This window comes from Chelmon rostratus, chromosome 7 (genome assembly GCF_017976325.1).
Source record: "Chelmon rostratus isolate fCheRos1 chromosome 7, fCheRos1.pri, whole genome shotgun sequence".
Taxonomy (NCBI): Eukaryota; Metazoa; Chordata; class Actinopteri; order Chaetodontiformes; family Chaetodontidae; genus Chelmon; species Chelmon rostratus.
This window is the reverse complement of record NC_055664.1, coordinates 1,968,739-1,994,362: the sequence shown is the minus strand read 5'-3', so window position 1 is coordinate 1,994,362 and position 25,624 is coordinate 1,968,739. Positions and strand designations below refer to the sequence as shown.

The following is a 25,624-nucleotide window of genomic DNA, read 5'->3' as shown; positions in this document are numbered from 1 at the left end:
CTGCCTTTAGAAAACAAGAACACTGAATTTGATATTGTAGTTGAAAGTTGAAGTGGACACAGACAACTTTTGACCCTAACCCTAACCCTGGAGTAACAACATAGAGTATTGCTTCGCACAAGCAAGTAACTACAGCAGGGGTTGGCATCTGGATGGAGTAGAAGAAAACATTGGGAGAAAAAACCTGAGTTTGTTTATTTATTTAGTCTATAATGGAGACATTAAAGCAGATAAAACTGGTCCCAGCAGCCAGACTGGTGATCCAGTCAGCCTTCATTTTCCTGGGAGGTCGGACCTGGTGGCAGACAAAATTGACAGGGAACCAATGTAAGTGCAGACGGTGTCATTATTCTTCTCTACAAATTGAACTTTCTGCCATACAAATATCTCACACAATCAAATGGACACAAATGACTGGCTCACATACAACGCATACAAGGAGACTAATGAGTCAGCAAATAAGACAAAGTATCCAGAGTTTCTTCTGAACAATAACTTTTATTGAAGATGTTTGTGAAGTAGTGTAATCAGTACTTTATGTACAATGAATCAAAAATAGGTTAATTATTATCATTGTCATAACACCAGCTTGCGTGATTCATATTATCATAGGACAATATATACTGTATGGTTGAAAGACAGTAATGCTTTAAATTCAGATGCAATCTTCAAACAGGCAATGTGAACAACAGCTTATCTTTATGTGCAATTTCCTTTTGGATCACAGAAAGAATAACGCATGGGATCATGTCACTGAACATGTTCACACTCAGTTTGCAATGCTAAACTGATCCTGACAAACCAAGTAGAAATCATACGTCTTTGTTATTAATTCCGTATGTTACACATGAGCGTATGAAATCAGTATCACCATTTTGAAATATAAATCAAATTATCCCGATGGGAATTCGATGTTGTGTACAGGGAGAAGTTTATTGATAATATACCTACAGTATATAATCTTAATTTTTATGCTAGTACTACGTTTAAAAGAAAGGGTTCAACATTCTGTGAAATACGCTTATTTGCTGTCCTGGAGGTGAGATGGGAAGAGTGATGTCAGTGTGTGCACAGTCAGGACGTGGTTAGCTTAGCTTAGCATAAACACTGGAAGCAGGTGGAAACAGATAGCCTGGCTCTGTTCAAAATGAAAACCGAAAAGTGGACCAGCAGTTTTAATGGTGAAGGCCCAGTGGCAGCAGACACATTATGTTGCACTGTCTTTGCTGCTTCTTGCTGTGTGCTTGCCACTATCATTAGAGGACGTTGTGTAAATAAGCAAACTATGAAGTTCTCCAACCGTCTACATGACTTTGCGTCAAGCAGTGCTTCTGTTCTGTTCTGTTCTTGTATCAAGGTGTATATTTTTCACACCTGCTGAAGGCTGAACTTCCTGTTCCACCTCTGTTTTACTGTTAACAATGTTTGGATGGATAAACTGTTACCTGTCAAAAAATAATTACACCCCATAAACCCCAAATAGTTGCTTTTATATTTTTCTGCTTGAGTACAAATGAACGAGATACACCATGCTGTAGTGAGCTGTGGGTGGGTGTGTTTTTGACCTTTGTACAGAGCCAGGCTAGCTGTTTCTCCATGTTTCCAGTCTTTATGCAGAGCTAGGCTAACCACGTCCAGCTCTGCACCGAGCACGCAGAATGAGATTGAAGTCAATCTTGTCATCTCACTCTCAGAAAGAAAGATATTCCTTCAAGGGCCTTTAATTTAAGGCACATTCTGAGTTCTTATCTCAGAAGGTTGAATCAGTTCAAAGAGCAACATTTTTGGGCACACTGCTTAAAGCAAATGCCGTTGCTGTTCTGTGAGACCGTACTCTTGATAGACATCCCATAAATCCATAAGCATTCTTCTATAAATGGTGGCAGGAGACATATAGTGTATAATGTACATAACACAACATAACATTTGTGGTTATATGCAGTTAATGGCACTAGCTTCGCATTGATTCCCTGTGGTCTGAGATGGTACTTTGCACTGAAAGTCCTCAGAATGCGAGCACAGGATTAAAAACTGTACAAACTGCTGCTGCTGCTGGACTATTACTGTTGAAGGACTAGAAAAATAATCCGGTGGCTCAGCCTCTCCAGGGCTGGTGTGGTGTCCTCTGCTGGATAAATAAAGGGAGGCTCATATTCAGTGTAGGGAACAGGGTGGAGGTGTTAAGGAAGTCACCAAAGGTGTGAGCGTGACAGACCTTGAAAAGGCCAGCAGCGTTCTTATATGTCCATACTGAAACACACAAACTGGCTTCAGAACTTCAGATTGAAACTTCATATTCTCTTGTTTCCTGTGAAGAGAATGAACACTTGAGGCCACAGAAAGAGAGCTGCCTATGCAGCAGGGCTTGTCAAACATTTTCTCTACCTCCAAAACAGATGATGATACATGATACATGTCACATCATAGGTCACGAAAGAGAAATCCTGATGTGCAAGGAATCAGGACTGTAATCACACATTAACAGTCACCACTTTGCATTTGAATTAAAAAACTAAAACACAATTTATGTAATGCATGTTATGAATAAGCAGTACAACACAGACATATAGAATATACAGTGCACAGGACGTCTTCTGTTTGCCAGAGCAAACAAACTAACACAAAGATTTGTTATTTTAATGCACTTACTTACTGTCTGAATTCCCATCCCTGTCTGTGGCTCTGTGCTCTAAGCCCTCTGGTTTCTATTATTCTCTAGGTGCAATTCTTTATAAACGCCTCAATACAAAAATACAAAGATTATTACTTTTTCCTTTTTTTTGGAATAGGCCCAGTAATTTCTTAAAACAGCTGGTTACTGTAGTTTTTTTTATTAATGCATGTGTTGGGGACTATCTACATTATCTGTCACAGTGCAGCTCATTGTGTTTTTAGACAAAAGATAGCCACAGAGTTTTATGGCATTGAACATTAAGGTAAATCAGGCTTTACACACACATCAATACATGTGAGAAGGTGTTGTTTGGGTTCGCACATGTAATTTGTTGACCATGAGAAAACCAAAAGATGAGAGTATCAGCAGACTAAGCCTATCTTGAGACACTTTCTATTCTGACACCTGACACTTTAACTTGCAGTTTATGCAATGCATTAATGTCTACTGTTTCTAATGTCTCCGCATTCAGAATAGGACAAACTCACCTCATTGTTCTTCAGGATTGCCAACATAGAAGAAGAAACAAAAGAATGATTCAACACAAAGAAAGAATGCTGTATCTTAATGATTATGTACCGTGTACAATCCCTTGTAATTTACTAATATGTACAGGTAAAAGCCAATGCTGGTAGTTAAAAATGAAAGAGGCTCCTAGTTCTTAATTATAGAGAAAAAGCTGCTGCTATTATTCAATTGGTTGCTTAGAGGATCTCGTGCTTTATGGAGGTTATCAGCCAAAAATGAATTCTGCTCTTGACCTGAAAAACAGTCAGACAGCTCACAGCGCCTACTCTGTCCCAGTGTGCAAAGCTGCACCTGCGGCCAAAGGCACCACAAGGAAGCAAATATGCAATCTATCACTTTGTATTTTAGATTTGTGAATTAATTTGGGTAAATCTGCAGAAATTTGTTTTCACTTCAGCTGACTTGTACATAGATGTATGACTGTGCTCCTAGTTAACATTACCATCCAGAGGAATCTAGGCCCCAGATAAATTATTGTTATAGATCTCCAGCAGGTTATGCTATTTTGGTGACTAACTTGGTTTACTGTCACAAATTTCTTGTAAGCAAATGTAAATTGTTGAATGACTCTCTCACAAAGCAGGTGTTCTGCGTCCAAAGCTGGCCCACCAAATTCCCTGGGACTGAAGAATTCCTGAGAACTGCTGGTCTCCAACTATTGTTATTGACCCTTCTAACCTGCAGGCCTCTGTGCAATATGTATGAAGCCTGTCATCAAGTACATCAGCTTCAGTGTGTATCATTAAGTTTGTGGTGATTATACTAAACGTGACTTTATTTGGGAATGTGTGCTGTGTGAGCACAATATGAACTAAAATTAGCAATGATATACAACTGAAATTTGATACAGCAGTTCTCTGCAACACAGGGCCAAAGGATAATGCCAGACCCTAACCCTATAATTTAACCCTAACACAAAAATTTGTAATTAAATAATCAGAAACCACCACCAATGCACATTGGACTTCAGGTTTTTTTGGGGCCTGGGGCAATTACTGGCTCGGCTTCATTGGTAATCCTGCCGCAGGACCCCCCGAAGCTTTAAGGCCTGCTACTGTTTGCTAACCAATCTGTGCTTATTTAATTAAAACTGTAATTGCACCAGTAAGACACAACTGACATAAGTAGGGTCTGCTTCACTACCTGATCTTGAAGTCCTGTTCAGAAGAGGTTTTCTGTATTAAAATTTAATTTGAAGATTTATAGCACTGTTTTGGGCTAACATGTTGTATATTAACAAAATGATTTGTTCATATTCTCACATCAAGTCTGGATCCAGGAAGTAGTCTAAAAAACTGTCCACATCACGCAGGGCATCAAAGGAAAGAGGGGCTAATAGGGGCCCAACAACTATTTCCTGCCATGCTGAAAGACCTTCCCTGGTCTCAAACCAAGGATCCAGTGATGTTGGGTGTTGGGACAGAGAAGCAATAGAGTACTCAGTGGAAAACAGGAGGTGGACAAAGGCCCTGGTGCTCCAGAACAATGCAGCGGACAGAAGACCCTGCACCAGGCCCAGCTGAAAACACATATATGCAGATGGAGGCTAACCAACCACAGAATCAGCTTTACTGGCCAAGCACGTGTGCACATACAAGGAGTTTGACTCCAGTTTAAACGCTGCACTCAATGTACTTGGATAGGAAAAAGAAAAAAGACATACAAAGGACTGAACAATAAGTTAAATAGTACAAAAATATAAACAAATCAATATATACAAAGGATGAGGCAATAAACAATATATACAATGAAATTTACAATGTGCAGTTATTTATGTTGACGGTGACTGTGAGTGATGAATGTACATGATAAAAATGTGCATCAAAGGATGATAAATGGCCAGCACATGTTGACTCACCGTTGTCTCACAGATAGATTTGTCAAACGTAGACTGTGCAGTGATGTTTTCATATGGTAAGCTGGAGGACAGGGAGAGCCGTAGTGGCTTCCTCTGAACCCTGATCACAGGCAGAGAAAACATGGATGACAAAGGAGAAAAAAACAATATATATAGGAAATCATTATCACCCTGGAATAATGGCAGCAGCATTCATGTCGCGGATCCTCATCCTATGAAAGCTATTTTTATAATGCAGTTCAGCCTCTTGGCTAAATTTAGTTTTAGCATTTTCCTCTATTTGAATTCATCCTACTTAAACAGAACAAAAACTATGTAGTTCTTCCTCCTTTCACATAGTTATGCATCTACTTTAATATCTATCTATCTGTTACACAGAGAGGATCATTAGACATCATTAGGTAATTCATGATTTGTGTTTTATCAGTGATAAATGTAGCTGAGGCAACATTTATTTGTATAAAAATGTGAACATTTTTCCTATCTTCACTGGTCAGTTGAACCTACTTTGAGAAGTAGAGGTAGATCCCAGTGATGAGGATGAGGAGGACGGTGATGGGGATAAAGACAGCAAATGCCACTTTGGCCCCCTCCATTCTAAGGTCTGCCATAGATACTGGTTGTGAAAGAGAGGGGACATTTCAATACATTACTGACTGACAGGTGAAATGTTTTGATGAACTCTTTCACTGTTTGTATCATGATTCATAACCCAGAACAGAATTAAACTCATTAGAAACCAATTAGCTGATTTTAAATGGGCGAAATAAATTCAGGTTGTTTTTCCATCATTGATGACATGTTGGGGATCCTTACTGGAGGTTTTCTCAAGCTGCAACACAGGCAATATTGTTGGCACAGGCATTGATTAGACTCTTCTATGCTCATGCAGACTTGAGGCGTGCAGGTAAAATTAACTTCTTGGCATTACTTACCTTCTAATCTGCGCTCATCATAGTCTGCTGGGTGGGCTGAGGAGGATACAGTACCAATGTTAAACATGGGACAGGTTTAATTAATTAAAAAACAGAAAGCAAGTAAAGAGTGCTTCAACAAACTTTATATCTGTGACTCATTTAATGACACAGCAGATGAACCAAAATGTGAAAGTAATGCAAATTCAATTCAAAGTAGCTAAAGGTTTCATCAGTAATTCATTCCTGAGTGCACAAACGCACATTTGGAGGATAGGAAAATATTTTTTTCTCTGCGAATGGAATAGAGCATTTATTTATGCATTGGCTGCATAATGGCTGCACATAAGAGCACCATAATAATGTGTAGCTTGTACAGTTTGGTTACATACAATAATTCTACATCTATTTAATTCCACAAATAAATTGGTCTGTAATTTGTCATCTTGCTATTTATTAGCTACTTGGAGCTTACCAGATAACTTCTGATGTATATGTAGGAGGCAATGAGTTGGCTTCCATGATGACTGACAGCCATGTTACACAGCCTGAGCTACGGAGCTCAGATTCATATAGCTGACTGATTAAACACGTTATAGTGTGCTGTTAATGTGAGATGTTTCACAATCTAGCCAATTTAGACTCATTTGAATATACAGGAACAGTTGTAGCGCTGTACCTGAACAGTTATAAAGAACTTATCTAGCTATCTAGAATTTTGGTACGATGTACATTTCTGTTCCACTGGGGAAATGCATAGACAAACATAAGAGCAGACAGAAGCAAACAGAAGCAGAGATGCTGAGAGAGCAAGACAGATAAATGTGTCAATGGGTTTGATCACACACACACACACACACACACACACACACACACACACACAAGCATGCACACACACACAGGAATGAGTCAGGAATATAACACCATACGTAAGTGTCAGTTCTGTACTTTGCAGATGCACAGCAGTTGCGCTGTGAAGCCTCAGAGAAATCTAATAGCACATTGCAAACACACATCTTCGCCAGCGCCCTGACAGGTATCTCCTCCGCTCTGGCTGTTTGTCTAATGTGTCCCTACAACACCCTGCCTCCCTTAGGTGTTTTGATCCGGGTGCAGGCTCAAACTAAAGGCCAACTTTTTTGTTATTTCAGTCACAAGACTGGCAGAGCCTTCTTCAAAGTGTCAGGACAACAAAATCCAGGGGAAAAAAAACATGTTGCCTCAGCTTTCACTGTGACTGATGTGTTTTTCTTGCTTTTTTGAAACATGCTCGGTCTTCTTTGTGTAGCCTGTTTCTTGTTTTGTTAAATTGTCTTTCAAACTATCAAAGTCTTCTAGTGGCGGCCTTAAACAATAATAAGGAAGATTTAAGGGATCTGACCAAATGAGCAAAAAAAAATTCTGATTGATGACGTGGCAACACCAGATTGTAGTGTATCACTGTGGTGTGGTGGTAACACAATCCAGCAAATATGAAAGCTGTGCTTGCTTTATGGTGATACTAAGCAGTATATGGAAGCAAGGGCAACTGGTCTCACTTGTGGCTTCTGCAGAAATTAATACCGGCAGCTCTCTGACAGCACCATCTATCTGTCTATCTATCTATCTATCTATCTATCTATCTATATATACTGTATGTGTGTGTATATAGAGACAAAGGAAGAGAAGGAACAGGGGAAGGAGGAAAGGAAAAAGAAAGAAACAGTAGTTCCCTTTTCCTCCTCCCCTCAACACCCTGATCCTCCCCTCCCTCCTCCTCCCTTCTCACCATTCTAACCTTCCTTCCATTTTTCCCTAAACTCCTCCCTCGTCCCATCCCCCTACCCCTCTCCCCCACGCCACTGTCCCTTTAAATTTTGGCAATTGGGCATATTCCAAAAAAACAAAACAAAAAAACCAAATCATAATTAATCAATCAAAATTAAATCAAATCACATCAAAATCAATCCATAAAATCAATCAGTAAAAATCAGTCAGTAAAAATCAAACTCCATGTGTCCGACTGAATTAAGACTTTATGGTGGGTATAAAGTAGAAGTGCTGGTATCTGTCATCAAACATTGTTTTTTTAAGTTTCTGTTGATTTAAACATAAAATCATAAAATCTGTCATTCAAAATGTCAAATAACAGGAGCTGCTTGTGTCCTGGTCAGTGGTGTAATGAAACTAAGAACGTTTAGTACTGCTGTCATGTACAAGTTTGACGTACTTGTACATTGTAAAGACTGTGACTGGGGTTAATTAATGTTAAGTTAATAAACAATAGTAGCCTATACACAATAAAAAAGACAATTATTATTAATTATTATTGCAATGGGCAATGACATTGGGCTGAATTAGATTGAAACAGATGAAACAGATTTCAGTTATTTATTAGTTACCTTGAACTCAGTTTAGTTTGAATAAATTCAGCTCTGAACTGCTGAGCTGAACTGAATTGTATTTTATGAGGACAATCAAAGATGCAGATTTTCTTTCTTTTTAAACATCTTGCACTTCTGCCCAAGGCATTTTGAGCCACATGGACGCGTGTGTGGTCTGCCTTCATTTCTGCTACACATTTCAGGAACGTGTGCTGTTATATAGTGAATGAAGATGATTTCTTTAATTTTTTAATTTTTCACCCTTTTTCCCTCTTCTTAAATTTGATCAGGTATTTCATAATACAGACTTTCAAGGACCCTTTAAAACTGTTCAACTGAAATTTGTAATGTATGAAACACCTAAGGCTGCAGTTCTTTACCTTTGCAGACAGGTGGCAACCCACTCCACTGAGATGGGTGTCCAGGGACGCAGTGGAGAACAGGCTCACCCAGCAGCTGGTGGCCTGTCAGGCAGGAGTAGTTGAGGGTCTCTCCAGCCTGAAAGTGAAGGTGGGTGGAGCTGGGGATCCCATAGGTTGGGGTTCCTGGGTGACTGCACGGCTCGAAGGTCTCAGCTGGAGTTCAAGGGGAAACATGTGACCACTGTAATGCTGTGGTTTTATACCACACACAGGAAAAAAGCCCTGAGAAACTGAGTGTAGAAAAGATGTGTGAGTGTAGATAAAAATGAGCATATCTTCATAAAACGTGTGCCCAAATGATATGAATGTGATGTCACACAAAGAGTCTGTAGATTCAAATAAGAAAACTCAATTCACTGCAACTTCGCTCATTCATACATAGTTTGGGGTAAACACGCACAAGTACACACATTTAAGCTACATGTCGTTATTTTGAAAGCAGAGACATAAATTGTACTACTTCATTGTGTGTATGCTGACTCTCACACCTTTAATACAGCTTTCCTTTTTTGACATGATAATTGTCTTTTGCTCATGATCTCCATCTCATGCATAACAATGCCCTCGCTCGTCTTCTCTTCAGTAATTTCCATTGTCCAGTTAAATGAATTGTTAGTCAGTGCCATCTAATACGTCTCCACCTAGAAAGAAGGTGAGGCACAGTATGAGGTCCTAATGCAAATGAGGTTAATGCCCTCAAGGCTGTTTGAAGAGGAAATTATATTTGAATCAGAGTGAAACATGCAGGAAGAAAGGAGTGGCAGGAGGCCAGGACACTGAGGTCAGCCAGCGTTGATGTTAACATTAAAATCACCAAAAGAAGGTCAACTTTTCAATCAGGCCAGATATGCCAGAAACATGTATGGTAACATTATAAAACAGCACTACTTTCACACCTCCACACAGCTGACCAATCACGGCAAGAAGTGCCTGAGACAGATTTTCTGTTTCGGATGGTTGCAAAAATTTTAGAAAGCAGCCCATATTACAGTCACTTAGCTGCTCAGGACTGAGTGGAATTTTTGTGTCTCTTGATTAAAACGCAGTGTCTGCTGTAACTAGGCCTTGAGAAGCCCTTTAACTCGAACCTACACAGGCATCTAGGAAGCTTCTGGTTCCACTTGGGGCCTGAAGATCCTCTGTTGAAGCAGGTTAGCAGACTGTTTCCAGACAGAGCGAAGCCCTTGTTGCAGATGTACTGGATGGTCGAACCCACGGTGAAATGGGGACCTGACAGCACCCGCCTGCTGTGCTCCACCTTTCCAGGGTCCGTGCAAGATACCACTGGATGGACAAACAAAGAAAGATGGTCGCTTGGTCAGCCAGCATTTTCTCTTCATAGTCTCTCAATCCTGCCCGGGCCGAGACATTAACTCAACTCAACATCAGGAAACTGTTTTATTGTGAAACTCGGCTGGTCTGTAGCACTTTGCTACAAGTGAGAAGTGATTAGAGAGATAAAGATGTACCAATGATGAAGCTAGTATTTAAGTATGAGGCATGAGCAAACAAGCTGAGAATTACAGAGGTGTACAAGACAGAAGTAACTGACATACGATTGTAATGTGGCACAAATTAAACATTTCCAGTAAGTGAATACATCAAAACCATAAACAGAAATATATTTGCAGTATTTATACAACATTCATTTTTTGCGAGTGGCAATGTTAAAAGTAGCGATGCTACTAATTTAGGCCTCATCTAAAATCACAAATAACACAAATGACTACAGATCAAGCTTTGCAACAACAGTCTATCACTCCATATGTCTCGCTAATTGGGCACGGGAACGGAAGGTTGCCAGTTTGGGTGGGAAACGTGAAAGAGAAGCACTTGCCCCTCACTCTTCATCACCATTGAGGTGATGTCAGTGAGTGATGTGATCTACATCGCTCACATACACCCTTCATTCTTCTGCTTGCATTATTAAAGTACAGTAGATGTCTGTTTTTGTTTTTTAGTCTCTTGCCTTTATTTGATGGTGCAGCTTGTGAAGGCCAGGAGCGAGGCAAGACCGAGGGGATGACATGCAGCCGAGGGCTCTGGCTTGGAATCAACCCTGCCACTGTGTCGAGGACACAGCCTTTAGTGCAGGAAGACAGACTCCACCAGGTGAGCTGCTGGGGGGCCCATAGTAAATGTGTCTTGTGAAGTATCGTCTGAGTAGCTTATAGTGTAGTTTGCTACATTCAATCAAAGTGTAGTGTTGCTGCAGACTAGCTACACTTTGTGCTTTTATTTTCCAATAATTGTCACCTGTGGCTGCTCCGGAGCAAAATTTACCCAATCACTTACATACTTGCTATTAATCCATGTGCACTTTTAATGGCATTAGTACAGTGACAAGTGTTTGGAAGTATAGAAGGATTAGACCTCTGGTTTATTTTGAGACAGAATGGAAAAGTTTGACCTGTTTAGGAGCAAGGTAAATGTAAAAACTGCTTGGCTGTAAAGCTACACAAAAACCACATTCCACCTTCCTAAAACCCCTACCATTCACCTCCTGTCCACCAGCTGCCCTCAGACTTTCCCTCTTTCCCCATCAGGTAACTGCTCCGCCCATCTACTCACCTGTCCCCACTCCACTCATCAGTCCTCCAGCTGTTCAAAAAGTTTGTTTCCATTCACAACTTGTCAGTTCATCCTAGCTGTAATGTTGGTTTTGTGCTCTGTGTTTGTGCTTTGAAGCTTTTGTAGCCTGAACGTTCACCTGGTCCTGTACCTGCACTTGCCTGTTAGCCTTCAGACATATATAAAAAACTGAAATCATCCTGTCTGCCTCAGCTGTCTGCACTTGGGTCTGTTCCCATTGCCACTCTCCCTCATTGATCTGTGTGGACATGCTGTAAAAATACAATTCACATTGTCAAATAAAGTTTGATAACGTTTGTAGAGAACATGCATTTTTGGATCTTATGACAGAAGCTTGGCCTACACATATCAGGGGGTCTCTGCTCGTGAAGAAAATATCAACCAGTTCAGCTCTGTTTGTCTGAGGTTACATAAACCCACAGAGGCAGCATTAAGAAATGACTTGGGTCTGTCACGGCATCCAGTCAGGCCAGTTCTGGGTCCAGCAGGAGAGGGGCCAACTAGGCCTGAAACACAGAGTGGAAGTCAGCCATACTGCAGCCGAGGTCCCCGTCTGCTGCCAGCGGGGCTGGTTACTGGCAGTGACTCATCGCTATTGCTCATTTGTGAGCGTGTGTGTGTGTGTGTGTGTCAGCTTCTGTTTGATAGCCCCATGAAAACCAGACTTATAGTGTTACTGTTGACTTTATGGGACCTGAAAGCAGCTACTGTATAATTGATATTTTTCCAATAATAAAGTCTGTTTGATTGATCAGAGATAACTTGGAATTGCTGCCTTATAACAGAGGGCTCATGAACAAGGTTTGTATGAAATTAAAAGTGAATTAAAATTAGTTCATTTGTTGGTTTTATTTGAAATGACCTTCCAATATTATCTCCTACAGATATTTACTTACTGACGCTGACATACACGGTCTTTGGTACTAAGCTCATATCGACCATTTTTCCCATCTTAAGTGATAACGCAGCGCCGGCAGTGTTTTTGTGCTCACCTCTCTCACAGCTTGGTATGTCGCCACTCCAGGTGAGGTCCCATTGGCACATGAGCAGCTCTGCGCCCACCACCTGGTAACCTGGGTAACACTGGTAGGTCACCACCGTGCCCTGAACCAGCTCCGGGTGAGATGTGCTCTTCCAGCCATTAGAGATCTCTGGAAGCTCAGGGCAGGTGTCATTACGAGCTACTTCTGCAGAGGAGTGTGTGTGTGTGGGTGGGGGGGGCGCATGTGTGGGTGGGGGGTGGGTGGGGGGTGATTACAGAGAGACAGTGAGGAAGAGAGCAAGACAGGAAATTAGGAAAGTGCTTTTAAAGGGTGAGGCCTTTTTTTGGTCATAAACATGCTAATGTCAGTCTCTGTCTGCGAAGCACTAAAAACAAAACTTCTAACAGAAATCAGAAATCTCAAGAGATGCTGGTTCATTTGTCTTGTAGATATTCACAGTCCCCAATTTGTCATCTTTTTTTCCTTCTTTTTCAAACTTTCATCTCAGTCCTGTGTCAAATGTTTTTGTCACATTTAGTCAGCCTCGTCCTCGTCGTTTTTCTGTTTTGGTCAGATTTAGTTGACTGAAAGTCTGGGCGATGAACCATTATTATTCTGATGACCACACTGTCTTTCCTCCAGCGCCACTCATGGGTCAAACATTTCGTTTCAGGTTTTAACAGCAGAATCATTGTTCGCGCTGCCCGTCACAGGAAATCAGAAATGTTCTCTTATTAGACTGAAGCTGCTTAAAGTTAATAGTTAATGCTAGAGAATGATATCCAATCTCTAAATATCTTGGAAATCTTTAAAAAATATAAAAAACTGTTTTGTTTTCAGTTTTCAGACTGAATAATTTGGGCAATTTTAGAAAAAAGCAGCAAAGGTGTCTGAAAGAATGAAGAATGAAATGATGGTGATGGATGTCAGATTGTCAATAAAAGGATAATTTCGACCTCACATATCAGCAAACACACACAAGAAACACACACAAGAGTAAGAGCCCAGTGGCCAGTGGATGCTTAAAGTTATGTTGCTTGTCAGAACAGCCTCTGAAACCCCTCCCACCTTTCCATCATCAGAATTGGGGGCTGCAGACTCTCAAGCTCATTTTATCTCTGTCACGTTTTGTGTGAACTACTTTGTTTCAACCATACCATGACGTTAAAAGGCTGTAATAACAGTGATCTTGCAGAAGAAAAGGAATAAAGCTTTGGACCTGTGGCACCTTCTCTTTAAACTGGATTTAAAGCTGGCCCTTTCTATAGATCTACAGTATACACATCATAGTAGAGTGTATTTATGCTTGAGGGCATTTACAATTTCATTTCACACCATGTCTCAATTCATAGTTTGTAGACGTGGCTTTATGATGAGAATCTGGATAAAAATTCCTGACATTGCCCAACCAGGGTTCTTAATGTGTAAAACTGCCAAATGGTCTAATAATAAGGCGATGATATTCTTTCAGGAGCTTTTTGAAATGGCACCTTCCTGGACAGAGAGCATAAAATGATCCATCGATGTAATTTTTATTGCATCTTGATACCAAGAGAATGGAGAAGGGGAATTATTTTTTCAGCAACTCAAATTAGCTGTTCTGTGGGGTAACTGTAACCTGCCAGGTCTCTGCTCATTCCCAGGCACACAGCAGCAGGTTCAGGCCCTGTGCTCTGGAGTCTAATTTGGTCAAACACACTAAAGTAATTGCACTTGGGCAGTACAAAATCAACATTCTCTGACACCAGCCCACCTTGCTGCCTGCCTTGTGTGTACGTTCCACTATTGAAATTCATGAAGAGGCTGTAATAAAAGCTTTCCCTCCCTTTATTCGTATTTGTCGATCATCTGTATTCTGTAGCCTTTCTTTCCCCTATGAATTTGTTAACTCTTATCAGATATAGTGTGCTGGCTATTGGAGTGGTGCTGCACTGATGGAGAGGCCACGCCAACACCAGGGACAGCCTCTTATTGCTTCCATTTTTAGGTCCCAGCAAAAACAAATTCCCTCTTCCTCTCTTTCATTTGGCCTAACTTCTCTATTACTGCCTCACTCTCCAATTTGTTGCTTTGCTATCTTTTCTCGTGTGATCCATTCATCCATTTTGCATTCATTCATCCATGCATCCGTCTCTGTAGCTGGATACCATCAGTTGACCTATAGCTGATTCGACAAGAAATAGGCCTAGCAGCAACATAACTCTGTTCAAAAGCACAATCTGTCGTTTTAACATTTCGTTTGTACAAAACAAATGAGATGCATCATGTTAATTAGTGAGCTTTAGAGGTGTTAGTGGCTGTTTTTGAACTTTGCACAGAGCCAGACGAAGTGTTTCCCCTGCTTCCAGTCTACGATAACCACACTCTGACTCTAGACAAGCATTGTTTCCCAAAATGTTGAATTATTCCTTTAATAATCACATGGTAACCTTTCAGGTTAATCTGTGCTTCATTGTCATTAACCTTTATCTGTGGGGATCCTCAGTTTCCCCTCATTCTTTCCCGCTGTGTCTTGTGTTTCCCCCCTCCCTCTGTCCCCTGTCTGTCCTCCTGTGTCGACCTAGCTGGCTTAGGCAGAGAAGCTGAGAGTCTGCAGCAGGCCTTGCTCCATCAAGCCTGGTTGTGGGACAGCGTGGACTTTGGGAATGATGCATGAGCGGTAACTGACCGTGAGTAACAGACTTGACCCTCATATTAATCTGCCCTCTCCAGCTCCAGCCTTGCCCCAGCCACCCATGCCACCCTCCGCTCCAGCAGCTCCGCCTCCAGTCAGAGTCCCACGCTACTGATCCAGAGCTGTTTTCAGGGCAGTTTGGTAAATGTTGTAGTTTTTCTCCTCCAGTGTAACATGATGTTCAGCAGGAAACCATTAACTTTTCCCTCCGAGATATCTAAGATTCACAATGTCTTAGCTACGGGGGATGGGGGTAAACACTGGGCCCATGTCGCTGCCTGCGCTGTGTTCTCCCAGGAAAACCCTCCACCAGGCACCCACCGGGCTCCTCAGACTGCTGCCATCCCCGGCCGTCCCTGGTCGCATATCACCCCTAGACTACATCATTGGACTGCCCCCAACACAGTAACACAGTCATTCTAACCATTGCCAAGGATACAGTTCACCTGTTAGCACATCATGTGTCTCGCCTGACATATCCCTAAAGAAGTCTGACAGAAGTCCAGAGTTTATTACCCAAATTTGCAGGGAGTTGCCGGGCACTGAGGCTGTCAGTCAGCCTATCCTCGGGTTTCCATCCCCAAACCAATGGCCAGTCTCTAACAGTATGGTTAAGATGAGGGAAGGATGTGGCTGTGGCACCTAAACTATGCATAAGATAAGATAAAGTAAACTAAAGGAAGAAAAACATGAAGTGAAGTTTAGGGAGAGATTATGGTCGTGACGTTGATTCAGATGAGACAGAAACACTACGTGACATAAAAAATAATGTTGATTGTGTCTAAAGCAGTAACGTCTGTGAAGCAGTCTTTATTTGTCTATAGTATAAATGAATGTGAGTGCTTCCAGTATCTGTTGTCCACAGCTGCTCTATACTTTCTGAAAGTTTCTCCCTCTGTTCGTCACATCTCTGCAGCCATCACAAGGCAGCAGGACACATGTTGATAAATCTGCAGCCTCTGATGTGAGAGGTGGATGCCAGACGATAGCACCATTCCACACAGCTGTTCGGTGTGTTTACCTTGATTAAATTATATATAAATGACACCAGGCTGCTACAAAATAAGCACACACGCCTCTAGACACATCAGATGGGTCTGTTAAAACTCTGTATTCTGCCTGTCCATGCATGAGATGTCAGATAAGCAGGGCTCATTAATCCTCTGCATAATTGCCTCTTTTCCAACTTTCTTCTTCATGATTCCTTCTTGACATGCATTACCTGCAAATACTGCCATATCAATTACTAAACAATGTGACCGATTGCAAAGTGAGGTGCAGTAGAATTTTTTTTAATGACCTCTTTCTATTGTCTTCATAAAAACCCTCTGCCTCTGACTGCAGATTTATGGTACTGTGTGGGGACGTCATGCCACTCAACCACACAACAACATGATTGCTGTCATGCTTCACCAGGCATGTGCTAACCAGAGATTTACACAATTAAAATAGGGCCTTACATGGTCAATACCTTAATCTCCCAGGGCTCCTGAATACTGTAGAAATTTTTAACCTGTTTATTGTTTTCATTGAGCATTGCTTTAACTTTTTTTTTGTCTAACTTTTTAACTTTGTAGCACTTTGAGATCCTGCTGATGAAAAGTGCACTAGAAATTAAATATATGATTATTATTATTATAAATAGTCAAATGTAAAGATCCTGAACATCCTGTTGGTATCCAGCTAATATCAACTATCTTAATCAGTCCAAATGAAACTGTTACCTGCCTTCAAATATCAGCTTTGGAAAAACAGAAAAAGACAGAGCCCTGCAGTTTAAATCCCCGTGAGGCTGAGTCATCCGTGAGCACCAGTTCCACGGCTTACCAAAGAAGTGGACTACGAAGCCGTTGCCGTAGCCGTAGACGTTGGTGGCAGGGTCAGACTGGAACTGGATGGTGACGTCTGCAGTGGAGGTGTAGAGCTTAAATCGGGACTTTGATCCTCCATACTGACCCAGTACTTTAGCTGTAAGGTCATCTCCATCATAAAAGGTCATCAGGTCATTCTTCCCAATATTCAACCTGAAACAGGAGACACACACAGAAGAAAGTCTGGATCCAGTGTTTTCCATCTTGTCCACACTGACAATGTTTTGGTGATATTGAAGTTTTTCCTTTCAGGATTTTTTTTCCATGGATAAAAAATCTGGTTTTAAATGCATTCACTCCCTACTCTCTCTGCTCTCACCTTTAAACTGTCTGTTGCAGTGAATGATGCGGTCATAACCTACAGGTCAAACACCACCTCCAGACACCACCCTTACCCATGAGCTAAGCCTGACAGAACACAGCTTTAATGCTACACCTCACAATGTGTTCCTGCATTTTTAAAACAACAGCAATTGTACGAAGACGACCACAACGACACTAAGCCAAACCAAGGTTATTACTGATGCTATTACATCATTCATGAGGGAAAAGATCGGTCTCCGCTCCCCCTGAGGCGATCATTGTCAGGATAATAATGTGACGATCCAAGCACTGAGATCTGTGGTTCACATCATGTTATATTTTTTGAAAATCAGGACTTTGCCTACCTGGCTTTTATTCATATTTGACATGACATTGGTCATGATAATATTTTACTCCTCACCTTTGTTGTACAGACTATGGAAACCAGCAAGCACAGCATTAATTGGGGCTGGTAACAAAAATCTCCAACAGCTTTACTAAACGACAGTTCAACAGAATTGACACTTGACTTTGAGCTGACAAGTAAACTATAAAATGTATGATAGATATTAAAAACCTGAGGTTCACTTAGCTCAGATTTTTTCACTAAACATTTTCCGCTGTGTTGCCTTCACCAGAGTGGAGCCTACAACTCCTAACATTTACAAATAATCCACTGTGTCAAATCCATCTGTCCTTCTTGGATAAGTGTCAAATACATTCATCCAGGATCTTCAGGATCCTTTTTCTCAAACAAATCATTTCAATGGACAACTAATATAATCCAATGGACGATACAGACATCCCTCTATTCCTAACCAGAAGAGAGAACATATCACAGCAACAAGGATTGAGTTAATTGCTACATTAAGTGACTACAGTTAGATGGTCTGAATCAGACACCTGGTTGAAAGTGAAATGCTGTGAACATTCCTGCATTATATAAATGAAAACACAAATGGGCAGATAAATTGAGCACCGAGTTAGGCTACCAGTAAGACCATAAAAAAAAGAGGAAAGTAAAATAGGGTGATTATAAAAATAGATGCAGGAGCTAGTATAAATACAGTCATTGATGGAGCATGTTTCTACACCTCTTGGGTGTTCTTATCCTTGATTTGTCACTAACATCCGTGTGGCACATCTTTAACATGATGAAACCAAGTGCTGCCCGTGTGCTCAGGAGAAGAACACTCAGGGCTGAGTGCTGTGCTAAGACGAGATGTTACAAAGTAGTCTGCCCCCGGAGTGTCGTCCGATCATGATCACAGAGACATGGCTAACTGCACAATGCTGGACATGAGCCCTGCATCGACTGTTTAAAGATGACACACATCTGCACCCCAAGGACCTCAACAGTTAGGGATTTGTGGATTGATGCCATTGGACCCACCTTCAGATCAATGCAGGGAAAACCAAAACGCTGGTGGTGGACTTGAAGGTGCAAACACTCTCCTCCTGCACCAGTGAACATCTAGGGAATTTAACACGTGCAATATCAGAGTATTCTAAACTGTGCAATATCAATATTTTCTCAACGCAACACTGTGAGTCCAACCATTGTCTGTTTTACATATTATAGTGTTTACTATACTTATTTATCATACTAACTAACTAATAACTAATGCATCTTACCATATCATTATCCCCTTTGCTGCTGTAGCACTGCAAATTTACCCGCAGTGGGATTAATAAGTATTATTTTATCCTACCAACAGTAGAATAATGCTTGCAAATGAATAAATCAGTATAATGTATAATGATATAGCATGCCTAACTCATGCTTTCACTTTAAATACTTATACTGATAATACTTTTAATTGTTACACTGTCAGATGCTATTTTTTACTGAAGTAGGAGAGCTAAATATGTCTCTGAGCCCCAGCTGAGATAACGCTCATGACTCACCAGTTTTTTGTTTTGTCTGTTTTGTTTTTTTTTAGCTCTGTCCAGAGCTTCAGAAGACATTATACAACCGTTTTCATTGGCTGAGTAGTACTCTCCTGATCACTTAACTCATCATAATGTGTGTTTGTAGTTTTGCTGTGTGGGTACAGTTTGCATCTCCATAGTGTCGAATGAAATAAATGAACATGAAATCAGTGGACTGCTCATTCATAGTGAAGCTTTCCTGAAAGCTGCTGGAGCTCATGGTCCTTGCCCCTAAAGATAATGTTTTTACCCAATGCAAATCTTTAAAACAGAGGTGCTCAGTAAAATGCTGTCATGACCTGCGGCCTTAAAGGAAATAAAAATTACCTTTAATATTGACAGAATGTTCTAGAACCTCTGCTGTTTTCTGACAGATTCAGGCTGACGAGGAGGGCTGCAATCATGATGTTGACAGTGATCACCCATTCCCCTATATGAGATGAGTGAATTAACATCATGCTGAATAGCCACACTTAGTGTCACAGTTTAACTGTCAGAGGGCCGTGTATTTGTGCTGATTTGTCCACAGCCTGTAGAGCTGGAACTCTTACAAACCTCAAAGCTGTTTAAAAATGTCACCTGGGGCCAAGCTATCTCTTTGTAGAGAGAAGATTTAGAGCGTGGAAGAAATGGCTTAGCCAGAATAAAGCAGTGACATGCTCTTTGCTGTTGCTAATTAATCACCAGCGGCTCCTGATAAAACTCATTAGCCAGCCTGAGATTGAGCTATTAATCACTATGGGAAAGCTGGAAAATCAAAGGTTCAAAAGACGTGGATTGAATCGACACATGGCGAAGCCTGAAAGAGTGTGAAATGTTTGTTTTTAGATTTTTCTTTTCCACAAAAAACGAAGAAATTACAGAATATGAGTGAGTCTGTGAACAGACGAGACGTGGAGTGTTTGTCTTTCCACATTAGTCTTCTGTCAGCTTTGGATGGACATCAACACACACACATTAACACTTGTATTCGTACACATGTCAGGACTTCCCATTGGACAGACTGATTCTCAAACCCATAACTATAACCCTCTGACCTGAATATAACCTGACCCAAATGTAAACCGTGGCCAGTTTTTATTGTCTCTCAGGAAAGGGAATTGGTCCTCTTTGGAAATATACCCAACTGCACACTAAATACTAACTGTAACTGTGTTGAGATTAAGATTTATTTACTTATAATGATTATTCATATAGCTCAGAAATTGAGTTGTTGCTAGGAGCAGATTACTTAAAAGCTAAGTCTGGTGTTATTCTATATTTACTTATTATCAACTAATACCATGAAAATATCAACAATGTGTTAGTACGTGTCATTATTTTCTGACTTCCCTTCTCTGTCTGTTGGTACCTACTGAAGATGTAAATCTTTAAAAACGGATCACAAACACATTGTTTCCAGGCTATTTTCTAAAACTGGTCAATGTAGTAGTTTTTAGTATAAATGTTACTTAGGGCTAAATAGTGCATTTGTTGGGAACTACTTTAAATGGTGGATTATTCCACATTTGGTCACCTTATGAACAGCAGGACAGTGTCGCCCGGTGCAACACTCACTGATGTGTTATATGATGTGTCATATTTTTTTTTGGACAACAGTGGAGCTCTATTGTACAGAGGGAGAACATATGTCAGGCTTTGGATACACCCACAGTGGTTAACAGTAGACACATTCATTTTGTGCATTTGAAAATATGAAAATATTCCATTAACTGGATAGCTAGCTAACTGAATGTGGTAGGAACATGGAGTTCACATTTTTAAACCTTCCCACAAAGGACTGATTGGTTGATTTTATCTCAAACTCGGGGAAAGGGGACAGATGGGTTTCATTAGAGATATGGGTGGTGATTCAGAACAACCACTTTCCCACAATTATAGCTTTGATTGACTTGTATAATAAAATATTCCATAATTTTGTGTTAAGACAAAACATACTTGTAAAAAATAGGATACTGACATCACATTAGTACATACACCCACAAGTCATCTTATTTCCTCTTTTTTTTATTCAGTTTGTTCTGTATCTAAATCAGTCTGTCAGCGGTTTTAATGTATTTATTTCACAGCTACTGCTGAGCAGAACTGCAACACATCATTCAAATTCACCCTCTGAGTGTTGTGTTTGTTCTCAAAGGCCGATGTCTCCTCCCTTTCTTCATAAATAACTCTCATTTACAACGCTGAGTGTAAAATATTTCCTCCTCAAAGTTTCAGTGCAGTGTTGACACTTGAAGAATAGTGTCTGAAAATCATAACCCTTCAAACTGAAACCCTTTAATCCTGAAATCGATTTCATCTAAACAGCTTCATCACAATATTAACCTTAAATTCTACTCTCTAATAATGACCTGACCTTGATAAAGCGCGTGTCTGTGTGTGTGTGTGTGTGTGTGGGGGGGGGGGGGGGTTCAGCCGGTCCTCAAGCGTGGTAAAATGAGTATGCTGTCCTCTAAATTCATGGTGTTGCATGTTTATTTGATTGCTAGGAGATAAAAGCTCTCACCTTCTCAGAGAGCGGCAGGTTGAGAAATATCGTCAGCTGGTGTCAAATTTGTTGTGATTAAGCTAAACAAGGCTTTGCATGGCTCTGCGGTGCATCTGCAGAGAAAAATCAATCACAGCCTCCACTCCCTGACACTAATTTGATTTAGTTCAATTTGAAAAAACAGGGCTGTCTTTGGCCTGGCCCCCGGGACCAGCTGGCAACTCATTTTACCCCAACTATTCACTTCATGATGTTATTTGCATCTCTGCAGATCTACAGGAAGAAAACAGAGCTGTTTTTAGCTCACACAGCTTTTCTGAATATTTGACTGTCTTATAGGAAATACCGGTAAGATCAAGACATTGTTACTTTTCCTTTTCCATAAGAAGCTCAGATTAAACCGACTTCAATCTATCATATTCCACTGAGATCAATGTTCTCAAGTTTTTAAACAAATTACTTGACAATGCATGTATTACTTAACAATAACAGCAGCTGTTCAACAAACTAATAGGAGGCTACATTGGAAAGCAAATGCTGTAAATCATGTCTTATCAAAATTGGAATTATGCAAATTAGCTCCATCATCGATAGTTAACTTTATGTTAGCTTTCAGATAACACCGGGGTTTGTCATCAATCTAAACTTTCACATTGCATCATCGACAATATGGTAATGCAACATCTACTCTTCCCCTATCAAGCACATGGGAGTTTCACTTAAATTTTTCATTTCAGCAACCTTTAATTGAGGTGTCATGGCAGAATTACAATGTGACTTTAAACATGAAATATTTAAACATTCTTTACATCTAATGTGAAGAATGTTTAAATCAAATGTATCTGCAATGTTTAAATACCTGCACCCCAGTATATAAAGGTACAGACTTACAGAATGTAGCGCGGGTGCTTCTGAATGCCGTCTACAAAGTGAGCATGATCACTTTTCGCAAAACACCCACATGATTAGAAACAACCTGGGGAATGTAGGACAGCTTTATGGAAAGCAGATGAGGCATGTTTGATACAACAAAGACAAATCACCAAATGTGTCCTGCATCAACATCTGTCATCAGCTTACAATGTAACAGCATGTGAGGTGGATCGCTCCCTTAATGACGTGGACTAATTACCACTTTAATAGTTACTGTTATTTAAAGGTTTTGTATTGGACAATGCAGTGGACAGTAGTCTACATTTTGTGGAAGAGAGAGTGGTTTCATTCATTTTACTTCCCTCACTTTCACTTTAATCACACCTTTCACTCCCTCCTCTTTCATATGAAGGCCATCCATAAAAGTCATTTGATACACTCTGGTGATAATGTCCCTCTTGCCATTACAGAGATGGAGCAGGAGATATGTGCACGTGTGCGCAGGTGTCTTTATGGAATATGAGGAACTCGTATCCAGGGACCTTGTTAAAGGCCTCATATATCTCTGTACACTGTCTACCCAGAGGGCTCAGGGACAACAGCTGCTATTGATAAGCTTCATAAAAATGCTCAGACACCTGCTAGGCATATGTTCACACAGTGAGGAGGCTTTGTGCTAGATTACAATGTTTCTCTCTGTGGAAATTTCTGTTTTGGTATATTCCCATGTGCCCTCTCTGGAAAACTGGACCACAGTGTGCTGACACCTCAAGTTTAGTTTGAGCTGCAGACTCTCGCAGCTTATCCCGGTACACACAGATGCTCACACACAAAATACACACTATGAACAAGACTTAAGGTCTAAATCCCCATTAGCAATCTTTAAAGGCTGCGATGTTTATCACATACAAGGAACACCAGACCGAGTATTCCCTCTGGGGGATGGAATTGAAATTTGACCTCATGATTGTCCTCCAGAATAGGTTATACAAAGGCATAGGTCTGGCTTCAGAAGTGGTGGGGGACACAATGATGTCAGCAGTTTTGACTTGATTCTTAATAAAACTCATAACCTACATGTACATCAGTACACACTAGCATGCAACACATCGTGATTAAATGAGTTTTGATGCTTTCCAACAATCGAACCTGATGTCCTTCAATCTCACCATGTTTTTGGGAGAATATTTAAGGTCCCTTCAGAGTTTTTGACCTCTAGTGCTAGAAAAATCTTTTATGTGCAGGTCTCAGGTTGTTCCTGATATCCGTTTAATGCTACTCCACTAATTAGAGATGGTAGCAGCAGTGCACCAAGAAACATAGAAATGTGCCAAGAAAGGGAAGTAAAGCACTTTCAGCAAACAAACATTGTTGTCTTAACAATACAGGTTGGTGTTGTGCTAAGCAAAGAATGAAGCTCCTCTTGAAATTCATACACATTGACTTGAAGATCCAGACTCAGCTTACTAAAGCGTATGTCATGCAAGATAGTCAATAAAACCAAATGGGATGGTCAAAGTTGTCCTATTGACTTTTAAGGAGATATGATAAAAGCTAAAATAGTCAAAACTGTGACAAACTCTGGCAAACACTGCCACTGTGAATCCAGCACACCAAGTGGGCAAGTGTGAAGACGTTATCATCTTTCCACCTGTTGAGAGAAGAGCCTATTCACCTCGTGGGATCAAGAGTGACTGAAAATGCCCGAGAGCTCCAGAGAGTGCCACACAAGAGAAAACTACTACGCAGACCGAGCATATCTGACAATGGCTGAGGATGATCCACACGAGCCCTCAGAGCGACTCTCACCATCTGATTCACTGGTGAAACTTCTCTGGTGATACTGGGGGTGATACTGTTCTGTGTGTTTGAAGTATTAGGGTCACTGTGCATGTATCATGTTGCTATCATAGAGAATGAAGTGACTAACAAGTTAAACTCTGTTATTTAGTATAAATATTGATTATTTCAGATAGCCTGAAGTTGAGCACAACAACTTCATCTTTAATATTGATTCATGTATTTGTGCCATATAACTTTCTTGTCCCTTTGAGACTTATCGTTACATATTTTGGTTTCCTTTCAGGCATTCTTGCTCCACAGAAAATCCTAGTTGTGAAGCTAAAATAAAAACGGTAAAACAGTATGTTCACTATAAAATGCAGCTTGTAGGATGACCACACACGTGTCCTCTCTTTGATTTTGGTTCCATATTTACACAAGGTTTAATTGTCTAAATGTTTTCACGGGGTACCTTCACCTCTACAGAACTCACTTGCTCTGCTAAATGAGCCGCAGCAATTACTCATGTTGACAGACTCCCTTTCAAAAACCAGAGGAAGCCATTAATAAATGCTTCTTAAAGTACAAGAGCAGGTGCTGTTCAGAGAGAGTGAGACAGAAAACAGAAAAAAAACAGGGCTTAAGATGCAACCTATGCAAATGAGCCCTCCTTAATTTGCTTGCAAATTGCAAATGATTTTCTACGGCTGACTGACTTATCGGGCTCAGACACGACGGGGTGTGTTGTTCTGTGTCTTCACCTTGGCACCGCAATCACAGAAAACACACACTCCCATGCTGTACACTTGCACCCTACTCCACACAGCAGCCATTACAGGAGTGGGGGGAGGAGGGAGAAGAGCGAGTGGGGGGCAAGGGGGCGACTGCAAAACAAACCCTCCCTGATATAATTAGTTTTCTCCGCTGCACCTAATTAACCTTTGTCTGTGTGGCATTTACGCATCTCATTCACAAGCCGAGCGCTCTTCCATTAGCGGCACGTTGCGTTTTTAATGTGTTTTACAAGTCATGGTGAGGCAGCGCTTTGTGATCTTCAAACTGCTTCTTTGGCGCTGTCTGAAGCCGGTGTACGTATACGCACAGGAGATGAAGTGGGTTTTGTGAGGATTCAAAGAGAACAATGAAAAGGTTTGCAGTGATGTGGTGTCACGCATATCAAAAGGAAAAAGGCGAGATGAAACGGCGCGTGTGGAAGGTCGATACATACACTTGGATGTCCAGCATGATCCTCTTGTCCTCCTCGACGTGGATTCCCCAGATGCAGTCCTGGCCTTTATCGTAGGCTTCAGGCCAGTTAGGAGACAGCACCACTCCAACTGAATCTGTGATCTCGCCACTACACACAG

General features: G+C 40.8%; 1 protein-coding gene across 1 annotated transcript in view; it reads right to left on the bottom strand.

Moving 5' to 3' along the window:
* Positions 1–2,278: 2,278 nt before the first annotated feature.
* sez6b (seizure related 6 homolog b) overlaps positions 2,279–25,624 on the bottom strand; it is a 133,765-nt gene continuing 110,419 nt past the window's right edge. The window contains exons 9-18 of the mRNA XM_041940681.1: positions 25,486–25,624; positions 16,836–17,032; positions 12,344–12,538; positions 9,852–10,043; positions 8,718–8,912; positions 5,996–6,031; positions 5,568–5,676; positions 5,061–5,160; positions 3,163–3,171; positions 2,279–2,308 (exon numbers count right to left, since the gene is read on the bottom strand). Coding sequence (XP_041796615.1) covers positions 2,279–2,308; positions 3,163–3,171; positions 5,061–5,160; positions 5,568–5,676; positions 5,996–6,031; positions 8,718–8,912; positions 9,852–10,043; positions 12,344–12,538; positions 16,836–17,032; positions 25,486–25,624 — 1,202 coding nt within the window. The remainder of the gene's footprint in view (positions 2,309–3,162; positions 3,172–5,060; positions 5,161–5,567; positions 5,677–5,995; positions 6,032–8,717; positions 8,913–9,851; positions 10,044–12,343; positions 12,539–16,835; positions 17,033–25,485) is intronic.